Source organism: Cryptomeria japonica, chromosome 11 (genome assembly GCF_030272615.1).
Source record: "Cryptomeria japonica chromosome 11, Sugi_1.0, whole genome shotgun sequence".
Classification (NCBI taxonomy): Eukaryota; Viridiplantae; Streptophyta; class Pinopsida; order Cupressales; family Cupressaceae; genus Cryptomeria; species Cryptomeria japonica.
This window is the reverse complement of record NC_081415.1, coordinates 195,580,843-195,602,261: the sequence shown is the minus strand read 5'-3', so window position 1 is coordinate 195,602,261 and position 21,419 is coordinate 195,580,843. Positions and strand designations below refer to the sequence as shown.

Genomic DNA, 21,419 nt, shown 5'->3' with positions numbered 1-21,419 from the left:
TTGGTCTTTAGTTTGCAAATCAAACTCAATCTTCTATATTCTTCTTTCCAAACTTTCCAAATTTGCACTCAGTTCTAACTTGGATGATAGATTCTGCTGGCATCATCTTCTTGTCTTTCATTTTAGCAAGTATCTTACTTGGGCGGACTTATTTCAAGTTGGGGAACTAAACAAGGCACCACACTCCAGCATAGGGCGGACTTTGGAAGATTGGTGGAACAAGACAAGGTACCATACTTCATATTCATTCATACTTAACCAAAATCTGATCATTTCATCTTGAACTTGAACTCCTCTTCAGCTTAACACCTCATCTTCAAACCTGATCTTACCATGATCTGATCATTTTCAAGGCATGCTTTAGAGTTTGTTTGATCTTTCATCAGTGAGGCGGACTTCAACCAACTCATGACACCACACTTGTTCATCTTTTAGGGCGGAGTTTAGAGAGTTTGTGGCACCACACAATCATCTTCATTAATACTTCCAAGGCCGGACTTTATGAAGTTCATGGAACATCTCTTTCAAACATAGGGTGGAGTTTTTGAAACTCATGGAACAAGTCTTAGCACTTCATCAAGTAAGGCGGACTTCCATGAGTTTGTGTATCATCATGTTAACTTTGCAACCATTACTAGGGCAGACTTTGAGAAGGTCATGACCATGCTTCCTTCACCCTTAGGCAGACTTTACTTTTAATGCAAACTAGTCCTAGGCGGACTTTCCTTGCCTTATGCACTTGGTCTTTGTAGGAGGGCAGACTTTCTCATGTTCACACACCACTCACCATCTCCTTAGGCGGACTTTGTTGACTTCCTTGCACCTTCTCCATCATCCATAGGGCGGAGTTGCTTGGGCGGACTTTGGAAGATTGGAAACCTTGGAGGGCGGACTTCTCGGCTCATGCTCCAATGCTATCAAGAGTAGGGCAGACTTTGTGAGTCTCCATCTCCATAGGGCGGACTTCATCTCTCCTCCATGGCGGACTTTCTGATGTTTGAGAACCTTTCATTAGCAGCAGGGCGGACTTTGAGAAGGTCATAACCACGCTTCCCTTCCATGAGGGCAAACTTTGTGAAGCTCCTGACATAACATTCGACACCAAACATGATTAGCCAGACTTAGAGAGATACCTGGAAAACTTCAAACTTTGATAACTTCTTCAATTTTAGCCAAATTAAGATGATATTAGAAACCCATACTTAGGTAACCCATTCGAAGCGCCATGACCCCTAAAATGTAGAAACTTATCTTTTTGGGTCAAAACGTGAAAATTTTCGATTGCGATTGATGCAGGGCAGTGGTACCAGTGCAAGCCCTAGGTCCCCACTCCGAAAAAGAAAAAAACGAAACTTCCTAAAAAATAGGAAAAAGCAAAAAAGCAAACTTTCCAAAAATAGAAAGTTGTCCAAATTCGTTCAAATCAATTGCATTCTTCGTCCTTTGGCATTTTTTGGGCACTTTGATGATGTCTAAACTCTGTTATCACTTGGTTTGCAAACCATTCAAAACCGAGCAAAACTGACGCGGAAGGCCACGGGACACTAACAAAACCCTAGAAAGCAGGAAAGGAGAGGGTCCCCACTCTCAATGGGGTGATGTGTGAAAAAGGTCACAACAGGTATCCACTGGAAAGGAAGAAGCATGGTGAATGTGGCTGTCCAACAAGCGTTGCATATTGCTATCCTTGGGATCCTCCACCTGTTTAACGAACTCTAACATGTCAACATGCCCTATTTCCGTATCTTTGATGTGCTCAATGGGAGTGGAAACTTGGGATGGAGATATCTCATTTTGGTACTTATCATATTTATATTTCATCTTCTTTTGAGAGGAAGATGACGGTAAATCAGTCATTGAACAAGAGCCTGGCGCACTGCGACGAAGATCTAGAAGTGTCAAAGCAACATCAAGATCAGCCGAATGAAACATATTTCTTCTTTTCAATGGGGAAAAACTCTATCCCTCTTGAGAGGAAAATGGTGAATAAGTAGGAACACTTGAAACTTGGCTTTTGGTCACTTTTGGATCTTGAGAAGTGTATTACAAGTATGCAAGTGGGGTAGAACATATTCGCAATTGGGTTTTTAAAACCCGAATGCAAGTATGTGTGAAACATGGAATTTTGACATGGAAAAGATAATAGGAATGGAAAGTGTGAACAAGGGTAATGAATGCGGATGAATAAGGAAAGAATTTGGGATGATCACCTTCATTTTAACCTCAACGGAATGGGAAAAACCTTCACTTGTAATCAGGTTTTTAAAACCCGAAATTCAAAAGACAAGCCTTTTACAACTTTGAAACTTGAACTTTTGGCAAAAGATGATGAAGTCTTTTCAGCCAAAGGGGAAAAACTCATTTTTTCATGTTACTTGCAATCGAATTTTAAAAACCCGAATGCAAGTAAAGAGGGAAAAATGTGAAGGGAAAGATAATGCAATTCTCAAATTGCATTCAAGACTTGGATAGAAATGGGAAGATCTCTCTCAAACCCAAAACGAAACAAGAACAAAACAAACAACTACCATGATCAATCAAGGAATTTCAACAAAAATAAAATAAAGACAAAACAGAAAACAAAACATACCTTGCTTGATCAAGATGACCTCCAAAGAGATGGAATAACTTTGAAAGAAACAATCAGCTCCTTAAATAGAAGGCAAAACCAAAACATTGAAACCCTTGCCACGTTTTTAACAAACTCGGATTTCAACCATAAACATCAAAAATGGCATCCAATGAGGAGGAAGAATGAGTCCAAACGCCTAGCAAAGGTATGTGTTGAAGCAAGGAAGCAAAACGTTTAGGTTAGAGAGACCAAAACGCCTCCATTGATGCTGCAAAAATGGCTCCAAAGGAGGTAAAAATATGGCTCCAAAACCAGCAAAAACGCCTTGCAAAAAGGGAAATACGTGGCCCATAAACCAGCAAAAGAGGGATAAAAATCACCACGCCTCCTTCATTCAATGCATTCTCCCACAAAAATCGGTTTGAAATTCTTCAAAAAATTGAACTCCTTGGAGAAAAACCAAGTCGAGTTCTTAGGAAGAAATAACAAATTTAAAATGCAAGCAAAAGACATGAAATCAGGTTTTAGAAACCCTTTTACAAGTTTTAATTTTGCTTCACTTTTCCACTCATAAGGCAAAATCGGGTTTGTGAGAGAAAAGAACAAGAAGACATGTCAAAATAACTTGTAATAGGGAAATAAAATCCCCTTTACAAGTTTTAATGACTTAACTCAAAAATAAGAACTTGCCATAGGGAAATAAAATTCTCTTTACAAGTGACCAAAAACATCAAAACATGTAATAGGGAAATAAAATCCCTCTTACATCTCAAAATCACTTAAGTAGGAAATTTTGAAAGAAATTACAAGTTCTTTTTAAACTTATAATTTTAAATTTACTTGTAATTTGTCCAAAAAGTTCCTACAACTTAAAAGACATAAAAAGCAAGAGGGAAATAAAAAGTAAGTTACAAGTAACAAATTTTAAATAAAGTGCACTTGTAATTGTTTTAAAATTTCCCTACAACACTAAAACAAGAGAAAAATAAAACTTGCAATCAAAGGAAAAATTTTCACATGCAGTCAGGAAGAAAAAAAACCCGAAATTGAAGAAAAAACATAGCAAACGAACTCAGAATGCAATGAAATTTGAAACGTGGATCGAGGATGGACTAAGGATTAAGTCAGTCCAAGGGCGTGTCTTTGAGTAAAATTTTCATTTTTTAACAAAACTTTTAAAGGGGTTGTCTATTTTTGTGAATACAAAAATACAGACAACATAATTTATGTTTATTATGTCAACATGTGCTGTTATTTGTGTTGCACTTCATGGTAGTTACATAGCCATTTTTGGCTAGAAATTTTGGAAAATTATTCATATCAAAAGCAACAGTGTAAGGACAAAAGGTGAGCAACAGTGTGAGTACGCCAAAGCAGTATCAGTACAATCACAAGGGCCACAACATCTAAGTATGAGAAGAAAACAATTTAAACAATTTATTTTTCCAGTCACCCCTGTATTCCAGCACTTGGTTTTAGTAACAGCAGGGGTTTAAATTGATGTTCTTTGCTTTAGAAGGGTTCAATAGTTACTGTTTATGCATATTGAAGAGATATGAGTGCTTATCCAGAGATTTTCTTGGCATGGGAGGCAATCTGGAGTGTTATCGCTGCTCATAGGGTCTTGGAGAAGATTGATTTCATGTTGCTGTTGACTATTCCTCTGTGGAGATGGATTGTAACAGGTTTGAACAGATTTGTAATGCACTGTATTTGAATTAATTTAATGTTGTGCATGTCTAGTTTATTGTATCATCATATTATGCTATGAATTGTGATGTAAATGGCACGTTTTTTAAAACCTCAAAGCAATGAATGGAATATACTTTAAAAAATCCAAGGCTATGAATGGGACAATGTTATTCTGTCATCTGTTTTAGCAAACATCCCAAAAAAAAATCCAAGGCTATACATTATAGTGGTATCAGAACTCACAAAAAATTATTGCAACCTGTTCGGTATAATTAACGGATCCTAGCACACACCATTAATACCTAAGAAGAAACAGATCAAATCCCAAAACTGAAACTCAACCTGAGATTGAACACGCAGAAGAAACAGTTGCCAGGATAATGGGGACAGAGACGGACAAAACAGTGAGGATCATTTTGGTATGGGTGAAAGGAGAGCAGAAATCTCTAATGTGGAAAACATGTTAACTGACTTGGCTAGAGCTCAGTGGGAAATGATGAACATTGTCACCCAATCACAACAACAAATGACCCAGATGGTTGCTCAATTAATGCAAAACAATAATGGCATAAACGGTAATGCTGGAAACAATGGCAATAATAGTACAAATGGGAAAAACTCAGTGGAACAGTGAATTCTAGGCCTCTTATGTTTAATCAAAGAAATAACACTCCAATAGAAAATAAACCAACTGATCAAGAATATCATAGGCAAGTATGGAGGGATTGGAATGGATTGGGAGATGAATTTCAAGCTGAAATATCAGTTCCAGATTACTTGGCTTTCACGGAAAGGAATAGACCATGTAGAGCTGGAGGTGGTAGGCTACATAATCATGAACTTTATAAGAAGATGGGCAAGTTAAAAATTCCTTACTTTGATGGTTCTTGCAAGACTACTACAAGAGCTTCGGTGCAAGAACTTGATACATTTATTTCAATAACATTAACAAGATCATTGAAGATCTCTTTCGGAAGGACCAGACTTTGAAAAGACAAATTGGCATAATAGGTATATCTTCTCTTGCAGATTTGCAAGTAGTCAAAGAAGCTTTGAGGTCAATGAAATCAAATTATTTGCATTAACTTTAAAACACGGATCATAGCTTCAAGATTGCTGGAGTGTGTTCTGCTGCACCAGATGGAAAAGCAATGTTTTTGTCCTGAGTTTTTTCTGATGAAACCCCAAGCAAATGAATTGCTTTGTACTTTTGGCATGCCTAATCAATCCTAAACTGAATTATGCTGCCATGATATAAGTCATTTTGATTTATCTTTAACATTTATGTCCTACTCACTGATATTGCACAATCAATTATCAAATATCTTCTCAACTTTGCATTCACTTTTGTACATTTTTTGTAGAAACGCTGATTTTGATATTGATAGCCCAAATAAGGCATAGCAGTACTTACAACTATGTTTTTTTTGTTGATTTTTTGTAACTAGGAAGCAAAATAAAAGGTGAATTCTAATTGCCAAAGGCAACATTAGAATTCATTATAAATAGGGCTGGGCCCTATTCCAATATTATGTGAATCTTTAGGGCTGGACCCTATCCTTATTGTATTATGTCCAAAACTAAAGGCCACACCTAGTCAAACATATGGACCCAAAGTCATATCATTTAGCATGTAACTTAAGCGCCAAAGATAGGACCCATATGTGGCATGTAAACTAAAATATTGTTTGGCGCCAAAAGTTATTGAGCCGACCCAAAAGATGGGTCTCACATCTTGCATATATATACAAGCAACAATTGCAAGTCATTTATACGATTCATCAAGGTGAAATACCTCTCTGCTCTATGTGAACTTCTTCAGTCATATGTGCGAATTATCTCAGCTAGTAGGTGCAAAGTTATCCAGAAAAGGTGCGAGATTATCATTCAGATGGATGTGCACTTGATGCACAACTTGGTGCGGGCTAGTGCAATGCAAATCAGTGCACAGAGAGTGCAGTGCAGGCAAGTGCAGATGCAAGGATGAAGGGCAGATCGGTGTGCACTTGGTGCGCAACTTGGTGCAGACTTAAGGTGCGACTAAAGTGCAGATTTGGTGCAGACCTAAAGTGCACCAAAAGTGCAGATCTGGTGCGGATAAAAGTGCAAATCTAAGACTATCTTGTGTGCAGACCTAGCCATCAAAGGAGCATAAAACAGATTGCTGTTTGATCATCTTCATCAGCCCTAAGAGATAAGTGTTGTACTCAGAATGTTACATCTAATTTATAATCAGATCTGAGGATCACTTCATGCTGGGTTTTTCCTCCAAGAGGGAGGTTTCCCAGGGTAACTTGTGTTCTGTGTCTATGTTGTTTCATGCATTCAACTTCTACTATGTTTGTTTAAATGTTCATTATTAATCATTTAACCTACAGGTTAATATAAGCTGGAAATAACATTATCAAAGATACAATTCTGATTTTTGTTCTTACTGTTAATCTAAGATTTTAAAATCAACATTTTTTATTTCTTTAATCTTACTGCATCCCCATTGTTGGTCATTTTTTCATTTGTGATTTAATATCCTTGGGGCCTTTTTTGTGATGAAAACAACGAAATTCCTACTCTTTATTTCTAAGTTGCTGGTTCGGATTCGGGTTCGAGATTCAGGTTCGCAAATTCGTTCATTTTTTGGGGGGGTGGGTTCGGGTTCGCTTTGGGTTCGTCCGTACAAAAACATATAGAAATAAAAAAATAAAAATATATACATATATGCAGCAGCGAATAAATAGCAAAATACACCACCATATATATTAATGTTGTAGACTTTTAGTCCAAATGGCAAATAACATAGCAAAATGCAAAAATACACCACCATATCAATGTTTATGTTCAAAAATAATAATGTCAACATTAACAATCAGCCATCACTGAACAAATGAGATAGGTTTTACCTATTTGACATTTTTAGTGGTCTAATTTAGGGTTGGAGGGTCAAATAGACTAAATTAGGCAAAAAAAAAAGTTAAAAAAAATGTCTTTTTCACCTAGATTCATCTCGGGTTCTGCCGCTGGCACTGAAATTCGTCCAAAATACGTCAAAATTCGGCCAGGGTTCCTCTAAGAGAATTTCCTGGACCAAAATCGAACCCTGACAGAATTTAAGGAGAATTTGTAACAGACCAGTATTTGGTGCGAACCGAACCAGGACCTGTGGGATTTTTTGCAGAATCTGGCAACTTAGCTTTATTTTTGTTCTATTTTAAGTCATTGAACATTGAATATCAACTTTAATATATTATATGAATGTCTAAATTTGAATTTTGATGCCATGCATGGCTAAGCTTCTAAAAAATTGACTTTCCATATATATGTATATACATGAGTATGTGCATGCATGTATGTATACTTCTGCCTTCTGCTGTCCTCCAAAAATGGACCCCCAGACTCCCATCCCTAAAACGCATCTCACCATTCCCTACCATCCCCATACCATAAACACCATTGAACATAAGGAAAATTTGTTGCAATTACTTCACTATATTTCCACCTTCTACACAAACGTCACAAACATGCCATACTATCATACATATCTAACAATCATATTTGCCTTGTTGCCAAGACATGCATATTTTCAGATTGTCAATAGAAATGTAAGAAGACATTCAGCAACATGATTATACATCAAAAGGAATCAAACCCGCACCATAGAAACTTCATCAATTCATTTGATACTAACATGAAATCAATTCTGATGACAAAATCAAGAAGATGCCAAAAACATTTGACAGAAAGCAAAATAGATATAGGTTAGGATTCTGTACCGGGCTCCTAGACTACTATTCAATGCTCTTAATAGCCATGGTTTTGGCTTCTTGCATTCTTCTTCCCAATATCGCTGGAAGCTGTGAAAGTGCATTTTCATCTCAAATTGAATACAAAGAACCAGCAATAAAAAGCTCATTTAACACCCAAATCCACTCCAGCAGAAGAACATGCTTACTTATTATAAAGAGTCTCAGTTTGATCCCATGTATCAAGCTGCCAAATATCCTTATCTGAAACAGGCCTTTTATATCCTTCTCTCATGAGGGGCGTCATCCAGCTAAAAAAGATTCCTATCATAAAACATTTATTTAAACTTTTATATGTGAGGAATAACTGTTGCATACCTGGTAAAACTAAGTGTCAAGAAAATAACAATGTATTGTATTTCAATACCAGACTTTTCAACATGCTAAATAATTAGAAGAGTAATAAAATACGCATAAGATACACAAGATATGGAAAGTAGCTCACTGGAAAAGAAATTCACATGTCGCTCAGGGCAAACATTCTCTCCAGCTGGAAGAGGTTCATACTCTGCACAAGCTACAGTGGAAGCTCCATTCTCAACAGGAATGTATCCTGAATAAGGGACCAAATTGGGAATATAAAATAGCAACAATATGCAAAATGCAACCTGCAAAAACATCATAATATTTTCCAAATAGTAAGACCTTTGGTTTCATATTTCATGAAAAAATATTAACATACCCAAAAACTTATCAGTCAAAGATTTGTAACGTCACATTTGAAGCAATTATGAGAGAATGTCTCATCAATTACACAATTGAATCAAAATTTAGGACTTAAACTACAAATATTATCTTTTTAATATGCTATGGCATGGCTTAATGCAGAGGTTTATGTTTAAGTAGGCAATTAGGGCATACAGGCAATCACCTATAGTTTACACTGTTGCTTTTGGTTTATGTTTAAGTAGGCAATTAGGGCATACAGGTAATTAATGCAGAGGTTCGAGTTTGAAAACTTACAAGTCCAGGTTCAAAACTTCAGGGGTACAACATTAAATATTGAAAAACAAAGCAGAAGAAAAGTATATCATCATATATCACTTTACTCCCTCGCCCAGTTTTGTGATCGTAAACAGCTGGTTGTAATCCTTAATAAAATGAAGGCTATAGTCTTTAATACAATTAGGGAAGCTCTATCCAGACCCCACCTCACTCTAAGAGGTCCTTCAGTTGAGATGACCAGAAACTATACACAGATCTCAAGTTCACAGGTTCTTTTCATCTGCAACTAGCTCTGCCATCACACTTCTGCATGGTTCTTTTCATCTACAACTAGCTCTGTCATCACACTTGTGCAAGGGACATACATTTAGCAATGCTACAGTGCCAATGCTTTGTTTTAGACTAGATAATATATCATCAGAAATGTAACTCTTATGTACTTATATTATAAAAGTACTTTGATACTTTCAAAATAAATGCAGATCAAGATTGAGATCTGGGTGTGGACTGCTCTGATGGGGAAGACAAAAGGTCACCCTCTGTTGTTCTCTCCATTCTGGGCGGTTGCTTCTGGATCATCTTTGTATATAGTTCTAATTGTTGGGTTATGTCTTTTTTTGTTTCTTGTTCTTGCTTCAGTGTTTTTGGTTGTTTTATATTTCTTTTCTTTGTTTTGCTTGATTTTGTTTGCTATTTCTTTTTATATTGAAAATCCATTTCTTTGGTTTGAGCATCAGGGTTTAAGGTTTTGACAAGTTATTGCTTAGATGTTTGAGGCCTTTTGGGCAGGAGTAATGTAGCCTGCATGAGGATTTTCCATAGGATGCTGGCAGTTATTCATTTATTGTGTAATACCTTGCAAATAATAACAGCAACAATGCAAAACCTTCAAAAGATGCCTTGGTCTCTGGAGGAAATACTGTGGTTAGCAAAGACGCTGTATTTGATGTGCAAAATGAAGGTCCATTCTTGCATTGCCCCAGGATGAAGACCTGAATGATGAGTCCGCATTTCTTACCTTGAAACCAAATGATATCATGTGTAATGTGATAAAAAAAGGAAGAAGAAAAATTGAAATCTGTGGCCTTTTTTTGTTTGCTTAAATACCAAAGTTTTACCAACTAGAAAGTTTTTGGATGATTGATTTGAGTCAATCTAGGGTAAGAAATTGGGTCTTCATGTTTCATTCTATCAAACGCTTCAAAAAGGCCTTTTTTGTCTGCTTGAAGAATAAGAATATGCAGGAAATTGTTTTGTCTAGAGCTTTTTGAAATGTTGGTAGGCCTTTATTCAAAGCCTTCACTTTGGCCTATATTTTCAATCCAGAAGATGTTTCCTCCTCTCCTAAATGGATTGAGGACTATAATGTACCTCCAAAATTTTCATTTATATTGCCTCAGGTGAGAGAAGTTATCAAACTTGAAGCCAACCAGTTCTTCCTCCCACCTGTGAATGTGAGGGTTTTCAATTTCTTTAATTCATAATGTAGCTCTTTGTGACTGTATCACGATCCCTCTTCACAGGTCAAAAAAAATTGTAAATTTTTGGATTAGCTTTTTTTGCTAACAGGATAGTTACTAGAGAATGGCATGCCCAATACTAGGAAACAACGATACTAGTAACACTGTTTTGGTTGATAAGCAACAATTGGAAAATAGTCAACAAGTGGAAAGATGGTTTTAGATAACTCTACTGATATTGAGATGAAGCCTCCTCAGATACCAAGAGAAGATATTCAAGAATATGTGGCCATTCTTACTGCTTCTGGTATTTAACCTTGCATGAATATCACTATAAGTGCCTCTAATCAACTTGCTCTTTCTGATGACATAAATAATACTAATAAGAGATATCTAAGTGGATTAGAACCTACCGAACCTATTGGGAACTCTTTAGAGAACAAGCCGCCTTCACAAAATATATCAAGTAGATGAGATATATTGTTTTATCAGTCGGCCACAGGACATACCCTCTGCAACTAATCAAAACATCAATTAGGTCAGCTGTAAGTGAACCGTGTAGTGCACTACCAGTCAACCACAAAACACATGCCAAGACATATAACACATTTCTGTTCAAAACAAGATTCAACTGGGCCCAAAAACATCTCAATGCAGCCTCTCAAAGTGGCACAAACACAAAGAAACATTACACAAGTATGAAGACAATGTGCTATCAGCTCATCAACGATTAGAAACCCAGAGAAACAATACTGAACTGCTTGCGGTACTGAAAACATGGAGAAACTTCATGTGCTTGAAACCTTGATCACTTATGAGATATGTAGAGTGTCCACATAGGTTTATATAGCTGAAATGCACAACTCTCTGCTGTCACAAATGCATAACCACTTCTACAGGTGAAAACAAAGCATGCCAGTCAAATTGTAACACTTTGAAACTTTGAAAACTTAGCTTGTGGTACACCAAATCATCTGAAACATGAATAGAACATATCTTAGATATCCCTGAACATTGATTGGGTTTAAACTAGGCTATTCATGTCAAGTTATCTGGCCTAGAGGTTTAACTTTTTTCTTTCAAAGCATGTGAAAAGAAGAGGAGGAGGGGTTTCTATTCTTTTGGGCTCAACTATTGTTACCCATGGTTATTGTCCCTGTAATAGGGTTTGTGTGCATTGATCTTCATGTGGACAATAAAAATTTTGGTGTCTGCCTGATATATGCTCCTAATAATTATAAAGAAAGGTTAAACATGTTGAATTGGATGGCAATGAATCTGAAAAACATTCGTTGGATTCGTAGAGAATATTATAATGTGGTGAATTGGATGGATTATCAGTAAGAAATTGCATAAGAATCAAGCAGAACAGACTGCAATATGTTTAGCTAAGGACTTTGATCATTGATGGTGTTCACTTTATCTATTATAAAAAAGGTTTTTATCATGTTTTCATATATCATGCGGAGGTGAGGAATAATCTTAAAATAATTATAAGATTGCTGATATTGCAAAGGTATCTTACTTGAAGAATTGATGTTACACTCAAACTGCAAAAAGAGGAAATTCTTCAACAATATTTTTGTTGAAATTTTGAAGACATTAAGGATCAATTACTAGCCATTGAACAGAAATAAAATGACAAAGAATTGGTAATAATGATTCTTCTTAGCCTCCTTCCTTCACAAAGCAAATTTGTTGAAACTTTCAATCAATTTCATCAAATGATCTATAAATTGCATAGAAAAATATTGCATAAGATCAGCTGATATTGGTAGCACCATTTACAAACTCGCAGAAACTTTCTGATTATTTGGCTGGGCGAGTATTCGCCATGTTAACTCACAGTTATCTGCAGATGACTTCCGATGAGTTTTGCTGCCCAACTCATGCAAGTACTCACAAGTTTGATGCTAAAACTTTCTGAACGGATAAAATACATGGAAATTATAGTGAAAATACTTAATTTTTAAATCCCCATGCCCATACATCTTCCTCACGTAACATTTTTGCATCCTTGAGCGAAGTGGAGCAGATTTTGAGGATTTTTCCTTTTGGAAGATTTTTTTTAACCAATCATATAAATTTGTAAGTTAATATCAAAGTTGTAAGCATTATTTACAATTTTGCGTGCAATGAATTTAATTTAAACAATTTTATTGTTGATATATGCCAATCTTTTAGTGAAATCAATAAATTTTAGACTTTTAACTTTTAAGTCAAAAACATGTTATTTTGGTTACATTAATAATGGCATTGCTAATCAACTACCATGTTAAATTAGAAATGTATCTTCTATATGAATTTTACTATAAATTTTTGTATTCAAATCATTGTTTAGATTTTTTGTATTTAAATTTTAAATATGCTGCAAGTTAAATACAATGGCATCCAGCTCTACATCAAGCTCAACATTAATTAGTGGAATCCATCCCACTAGAAGCCATGACCCCACTTGAAAATATCTCATCATGGAATTTGTTACAGGCCAGCAAACAGCATAGATCAAGTGGTTGCACCTTGGGGAGTATTGCTACAATTCTAATTATCACATGTCTATAGTTATGATTTCTTTAAAGGCACTTTATGGTTATGACGCTATTTCATTCATGGATTTGATTCCCTCGGATAGTAGAGTACCAGGAGCTAAAGATTTGGTTTGGTAATGCTTAAACATTGTGAAAGCATTCAAAAAGAACCTACAACAGTTCCAAAACCAGCAAATGTTCCAAAACCAGCAAACCAAAAAACAATCTACCCTCAAGGGAAATGGTGCTGAGAAGTTGAACCACAATTTTATGGACCCTATAAGATCATAAGAAGGATTGGTGAGGTTGCATATGAGCTGGAGCTGTCAGTCAACAGCAGAATTCATATTATTTCACGTATCATGCTTGAAGAAAGCCCTTAGACAGCAAGTTACGCCGTCACTTGAGCTGCCACCACTTGATGATGAAGGAAAATTGAGTTTAGAACCAGAGGTCATCATTGATGTGAAAGAAAAGAAGCTGAGAAACAACGTTATTCCTGAACATTTGGTGAAATGGAAGAATCTTCCACTTGAGAATGCTATTTTGGAAGGAGTGGAGATTTTTGAGCATCCAAATTTGAAATTGCTTGAGGGTAGGGAGGACTATCATATCCCCCTTTTAGCTGGTCGGTCAGAAAAATTTTAAATGGTGCTTTTAAGCACCAATTATATATATTTAAAAATCAAATTAAAAAAATAAATATAAATAACAAAAAAAATTGTTGGTAGCCAGCCTGATTTTTGAATTACTTTTGGGCACCAAAGTCTCTTGGTGACCGACCTGCTATGCCACTTGATTTTTGGACAAGTATTTATGCAAATCTCTTATTTTATTTTGGATATGGAAACATTGATTAACAAAATTGGGCATGTACCTGATTGGGAGACTGAGACAAAACCCTCAGCTTCTCCTTCAGGTTTGGGACAACAACCCTTAACCAATTTTTCTGTTTTTCAGTGCAGTTGAATCCTATTTCCTCAGTATTGATTTATATCACACCTACATACAGGGTGCCACCACATTACAGACCTGTCACAAGGCATATCAGAACAGTGAATAAAGTGTTAGGACAATGCAGCAGACCTAAGGAGAGAGACCAGCAAATGACCTGATTCTGATGTTTTCCAGTTCGGACTTTGAATCACAGCATTCAAGGATTTGAAACTGGTGCCATTGGAAGGAGGTCATTGTCAACTAACACCAAACAAATTTCCAAGAATTCCACCCAAATCTATAGGTTGACCACTATTATTTGCTGCAGAACACTAGGGCTGATTGGTTACAAACCTAAGAACACCTGGATTACTCTGTTTCATCTGTCATTGGACAGTAGACACTTCTACAAATCAACCACCATCCAGGAAGTTTGCTGCTGGTCACCAGTCTGTTACAGGCCGCCCCTATACATTGCTATCAAAGATATTTGAGAGATCAACCAGATCTGACTCGGATTGCCCAAGCCAGAAATAAGTAGAGGACAGTAGATTGATCATACCAGATAATAAACTCCTATTTATATCACCAGGGATCTCTTGTAAGTTCTAAGTAAGATTATAAACTTGTTGTGCAAGGGTCTGAGGAATAAATGATGTTAAACATGCACATTTAACAGTTTCCATTGGTTCAAGATTCCGAATACAAGCAGTACTATTTTTCTTTTCTTGTCCCCAGCTGTAAATCCTAGCGCAGTGTTGTTGATTGTTTCATTTACAGCTATAAATTAGTGCAATCATAAGTAAACCCTAGTGCTGATTATTTAATTAGATTCCATTAACAATATACAGAACATATGTGTAAGTAACCAAAGATAGAAACAAAAAAAAACTGGGGTCATAACAATAGAAGCACCGATTCCTTTCAAGACTTAGTATGTCAGTTTCTTACGATCTTAGATGCTGCCAAGGAAAGAGCTAGTTAGAATTTACAGTTTGGTTATCCAATTTGATGACTTGAGTAGGAAAATACTCCATGTGATGAGAAATCCCACAAAAACTAAATTATCTAAATAATAGTACACTACAGATGCCCCAAATACTTACGAGATGTAGTATGTCAGTTTTTATTACATTCGTGGTTACATCCAAGGAAATTGTTGACCAGGACTAACAAATCTGATATAGTTAGCAATTCTTTTCATTGGGATGATTGTTCAAAGGGATATCTTTTATTGGTGAAAAGGAAACTGTAACCTCAAGTTGTCAAGATTCATAAATTAGAGCCTTAAGAATGTCAGTTCAAATTAAACCAAGTGAATTATAAACACAAGAAATGTTAAAGCTCTAATTGATCTGTTGAACGATAAAGCCACAGACCTGGCATATGATCTCGCTGATATACAAATATAGAACGGACCTGCAAAAATTAACAAAAATCCATAATAAGGAATAAATTAGAATGCATTACCCTTCTTCAAATCCTAAATGTTTATTTAATCTTCCACACACAACCCACTGCCCTTAATAATTCCAACTGCAACGATAAATGAGGATAAAATGGAATTAGCTTGAAACAAAGAGGCATGCATAATATGGTGCAAGCAAAACTACTCTGAGATAATAAAATGATAATTCCAACTGCTCACTGTATATCAATAACAACAAATTTTTAAAAGCAAATATAGCCTTGTGATGCTCCAGTCAAACTGCAGTGCTACAAAGATAAATTTGTATATCTCCCAAGCCCTCTCAGATAACCATTAAAATTTGCAAGTTCTTCTCTGATCACTTCATTAGTGTAGACTAATGTGTATTAGTGTATCTTAGTGTGTTCTATTTGGATGTATGGATAACATAAGTTCATCTGTCTTTACAGTTTGTAACCCAATATTGTGGTTCATTTTCTTCAATAGTTTTGGCAGATCGTTCAAACTTCTAGCTAGTAACTTTCTATCCCACTTCTGAACTTGTGTAGCCATTTCTAATCAAAAAAATTTATAACATCCCTACCAGGCACAAATTATGCATTTATTGGACATCAAATTCAAGAGCTAAACATAAGATATTAGACTTTTGAGACGGCCCTTTAACAGCAGGCGTTTACATCTAATACCCAGCAAATTTATAATAGGTAACTGGGGCCATCTCCATTTGCACTCACTGCAAGCTCTATCCCTGCAAAAGCTTGTTCATTGACACTTGTAACCTTAATTTTGCTCCTTTTGATTCTGAAATCCTTGGTTTCCCTTAAAAACTTATATTTTCACTGTACACTAATCTATCTCTGCAAGAAATATGTTGTATGTTAGATTTATATTTATTCTGAACCATACACTGAAGCAAATCCAATGCTTGATTGTAAAAGTGTCACGAACATTCCCATTTGAGTATTCTAGATTTCTCCATTTAATTGTTCATGTAATGATCATTTAATCCTACCCTGATTCATTTTATCCTTCTAATTTTCTTGGAAGAATACCCATACATTTATTCCCAACAAAGACTTGATATGTTTTAGAGCAGTCATATATGCCAATCAAACCAGATGCACATCAAGCATTTTGTTATTTTCAACAGTTATGAACCATATCTATGTAAATCAAAGTCATATGCCACATATATTTCATAGCAAGTGTGCGGCTTAAAATGATGCCAACAGATAGAATCCTAGTAAGTGTTGTAAGGTACCCACACATCGCCCCATTGCAAATGGGGACCCCCACTTTTTTTTTCTGCTTTCCAGGGTAGTGTTAGAGTCTTTAGCTATTAGCCTTTGCATTGAAGGGGAATAGATGATCAAGAAGCCAAGAGTCGAGTAGATAGTCTTGTGTGAGGTGTGAAATGAAGAGTTGTGATATGAGTAAATGGTTGACTAAGTACACGAAGATTTCCTTTGCTCCCTCTCAGGAGTGAATATGTCTTTGAGTGCGCATTCATACGTCGTCGAGTGCTCATCTCTCAGAGCGGATTACACTCCTTTTGCCTTAAGTTGAAGGTGAAATCATATTCGAGGTGAGTTTTGAGGTCTTATAGTGTATAGAAGTATAAACTAAGGCATGAAGTAATAAGACTCAACTCAAAAGTGTGCTTTCAAGCTACTTCAAGTGCTTGAGGTTGAGGGCGAAAAACTTCAAGAGCTTCTCTTGAGAAGCGAAATTCACTTCAAATGCCCTTAGTTGAGAGCGAAGTTGTTCCTAGAACACACCATGAGCCTAGTTTCAACAAACACGAATGGATGAAATGAAGGAGAGTGAGTGAAAAATCACTAAGTGTCAAGTTTCACTTCACTTCGGGTGTACCACTCTAAGAGCGAACCTCAAGTGCACACCTTGTGGAGCGAACTTCATGTGCCTCTCCCCCCAGAGTGAAAATTCCTCCTAAGACTTCATGTTGAGCATGGTATGACGCATTAGAGTTGAGAGAGTGAGTAAAAGTGAGCGAAGGAGAGTTACAGTTTTGATTTGAAATTCACTTCAGGTGCATGTCCTCAGGAGCGAACTCCAGGTGCATGACCTCAGGAGCAAACTTCATGTGCGTCACCTTTGGAGCAAATTTGCCTTAGAAGCCTTGTTTGAGTGCGAGTTGGAGCATTTGAGTTATCATGAGTGAAGATAGTGAGCATGATTTTGATTTGAAGATCACCTCAAGTGTTCCTTCTTTGGAGAGAAGTTCACTTCATGTGCTCTTTGATAGGAGCAAACTTTCCTTTTAGGAGTTTATGAGGTAAGTTTGACATGTTTTTGTGAATGAAGGTTTGAAAGACCTAAAGATTGAATTGATGAAACAATGAAGTGATTGAGGGCGAGTTCAATTTTGATTTGAAATTCACTTCAAGTGCATGCAAGTTGGAGCAAACTTCAAGTGCATGTGTCTAAGAGCGAATTTCAAGTGCATAGGTTCGGGTGCTCCTAAATGAGAGTGAATTTGCCTTATTTGCCCAAGAGAAGATGTGAGATTATTTGCCTTAAGCCGATTTGATGCTTAGAAAAGAGTGATTTTGAGTTAAGATGATAATGAAAGGCGAGATTTAAGAGTAACTTCATGTGCATGTCTTCAAGAGCGAACTTCATGTGCATGTCTTCAAGAGCAAACTTCATGTGCATGTCTTCAAGAGCGAACTTCGTGTGTATGTCTTCAAGAGCGAACTTCATGTGCATGCAAATTGGAGCAAACTTCAAGTGCATGGGTTGTGGAGCGAACTTCATGTGCATGAACCTTGGAGCGAATTTGCTTCATTTGCCCAAGATAAGATGCAGAACTACTTATAGATAATTCCCTTGAGCAGATTTGACGTCTTCACATGCTTAGAAAAGAATATTTTTGAAGTTGAGATGATGAAGGGCAAGTTAGAGGGTTACTTCAAGTGCATCCACCTTGGAGCGAACTTCATGTGCTCCACTCTTAGAGCGAAATTCCTATAGAAGCCTTCCCTAAGGTTAGTTTGTCATGTTTCCATCAATAAATGGTTAAAAGACTCAATGTTAGAACCCATAGAATGAAGGGAAACGAGTGAAAGCAAGTTCAATGACAAGTTTGTGTGCATCAAGTACGTAGGCAACTTCAAGTGCTCCTCTCTAGGAGCGAAAAAACACTTCAATTGCTCCATGAAGGATAATTCTCTCTAAATCTTCTTATCAAACTTGCAAATCACACAAAATCAGAAATTATGTCAAATTAAGAGATTATAGAGGTTATATATCATGTGTGTTTGATGCTCATTTGTTTGTTTTGCAAGAGATGAAGAAAGAAATCAAAGGGATCACATTGGAGGAGGATTAAAACTAGTCTCTCAAGGAGCATATTTCAACATCAAGATCAAGATACAAGGAAGATATCCTCAAGGGAACTTCATAAACAAGCATAGGAAGGTGATTACATAAGAAGCATTCACTTACACAAGGACATGAACCACAACACCAACAACATGAAGGGAGTCACCGAGAAGGAATTTCAAAGTAGAGAAGCAGTTGGACCATCAAGAGTTCATTCCAAGGCAACATCAATACTTCAAAACTAAGAGGAAGTCAAAATCTATACCTTGCACCTCCACAATCTCGGCATTCAAGAGGATAGTTTCAGAAGAGTTAATCAAAGTTAGAAGATAATCATCATCACTATTGAAACTGGATAATGTTGAGTATTAAGAGATATCTCTCAACATCCCTTCATGATGATGAATCAAGTCTACATGTGCAATGTCGAGGTGGCATCCCAATCACTACCTCCACCAATCAAAGAAGTTTCACATCAGCATGTCTTGATTCAATGAACCTAACTCATCCATAATGGCACAAACTTCGAGGCACCTACCCTTATTATTTATTAGTCGAATATTCCAGATATGACATCTGTCAAAATGTTGTAATTCTTTCATTGGCCAGAATTGAGTTTGTTGTAACAAACCCTGATTAGGGTTTTTATTGTAAAATCTCGACCATTGACCTCAAATTGATCTAAGCCATTGAATTGTATTGAGAGCATTATAAAAGGTTCAAGCTCTTCATTTGTGAAGGTTAATAGTAGTAGGAGCAGAATAGAATAGAAGATAGAATAGAAGTTAGAATAGATTAGGAGGAGAAGAAATTGTTGTTAAAGACTTGCAAATGAGATACTCTTTTCATTGAAGTTATGGTGAAATGTATTATTTCAACAAGTATCATGGTTTCTACTTCTCATTTGCTTTCATGTTGATTAGATTGAATGGAAGAATTTGTTGAATGCATTTGTGTGGAATTCATTTAGTCCATACCACTAGCCTCTTGCTGATTGTAAGTGTGCCTTGCATGGTCAACTGGAATGATATGAGCTTAACTTCAAATTGTTATATGTCCGTTGTTTATGTTGTTTGTAACTAGGGCTATATATGGGTTCGGATTGCCTTAAGGCAACATCCGAACCCTTTTAGGTCTAGGCCCTATCAAGGGTAATGTGACCCCAAGTCTATGCCTAGCCCTATTCCTCACGCTTTCCTAAATACACACGCCACAATAATATATTGGCACCAAAATTTAAAGGAGGCTGACTTGCAAATAAGAGTTAAAGGTGCATATAAATGAAAGACACCTTGCAAGTCAAACACACTCATTCAATTCCAAGTAAAGCGAATTAGCTCTGCCTGATAAGGTGCGAATTCTCAAGGAGGAGTGCGAAATTGTTCAGACTTGTGCCAAATTGTCCAAGAGGACATGGGCTGTTTGGGTACAGACTTGAAGAACTTAGAAGTGCAGATCTGCCATACAAAAGGATCAGATCTGACAAAGAAGCTAAGTATTGTACTTGTGATTTTAGAGGAGAATATATAATCTGACCTGTGGGTCTTTAATGTTGGGTTTTTCCTCCTTGGAGGTTTTCCCAAGGTATGTGTGTTTGTCTCCTATTTACTTACTTCATTTTTTATTTTTACTGAATAATGACTTATTAAAATGCTACAAATCTGATTACAATCTAGGGCATAATCAAAGGATATAAATCTAATTAACAAACCTAGGGCATAAAATTACATGGTATCAGAGCCAAGGTGTCACTAACTTCTGATTTTAGCAAATCAATTGTTGCATATAGCTGTTGTCTGTTTTCAGATTAAAATGTCAGGTTTGAAGGCTGAAGATAGACTTGAGGGAGCCATTGATTTTGCTGCTTGGAAAGTCCGTATTCTATTGATCCTTGAAGAGAATGATCTACTGAAATTTGTAGAAGAAGAAAGGTTGTCTCCTCTAGAAGATGCTGAAGAGCTGAAACAGTTCAAGAAAGATTCCCTCAAGGCTAGAAGGATCATAATTGAGTCCGTCAAGAATCATCTTGTCACTGTCATATCAAAGTTTGTATCTGCCAGGGAAATGATCAAACACTTGGAAGGGATGTATGAAGTCAACAACCTCAGTAGGGCCCTTGCTCTAAGACAGTAGCTTCTTCACATGAAAATGAAAGAAGAAGACTCAATCATAGCCTACTTCATGAAGATCAATGAACTCAAGGACAAGCTAAGCACTCTTGATTGCCAAATCTCGGATAAAGATCTTGTTATGATTACATTAAATGGTCTACCTGATTCATTCGCAGCATTGGTGGAAGAGCCGATCGTCCCAACTTTGAGCGTCTTCAATCTGATTGCATCGAAGAGGAATCTTGAATTGAGGTAAGAGGAAAACTCAAGAACTCTTGTTGATTTTCCCAGGTTTTATTGGATGTATTTTAATGTATATATTTGATTCAATCTGATACTTGCATTCTTGGAATTCTATGTGTTCTCAAATTGAATAACATTATACTATATATATTCCTTTGGAGAGGCATGTCCTTGAACGGACATCTCTCCTTTAATTATAATAATTTAATCAATATTATAATGTTTCATCAATCAATTATTAATTTAGAATAATATAATAGATTAATATTGAATATTAAATTTTATATGATTACTAATAATATAATAATATAACATAATAATATATTATTATTAATCAACATATATTATATGTATTCTAAAT

At 36.3% G+C, this 21,419-nt stretch overlaps 1 protein-coding gene across 1 annotated transcript in view; it reads right to left on the bottom strand.

Annotated features, from left to right (window-relative positions):
• The window catches only part of LOC131044009 (ABC transporter C family member 2), a 179,415-nt gene that overhangs the window by 133,298 nt on the left and 24,698 nt on the right, over positions 1-21,419 (bottom strand). The window contains exons 3-6 of the mRNA XM_057977273.2: positions 15,310-15,349; positions 8,507-8,669; positions 8,211-8,325; positions 8,032-8,112 (exon numbers count right to left, since the gene is read on the bottom strand). Coding sequence (XP_057833256.2) covers positions 8,032-8,112; positions 8,211-8,325; positions 8,507-8,669; positions 15,310-15,349 — 399 coding nt within the window. The remainder of the gene's footprint in view (positions 1-8,031; positions 8,113-8,210; positions 8,326-8,506; positions 8,670-15,309; positions 15,350-21,419) is intronic.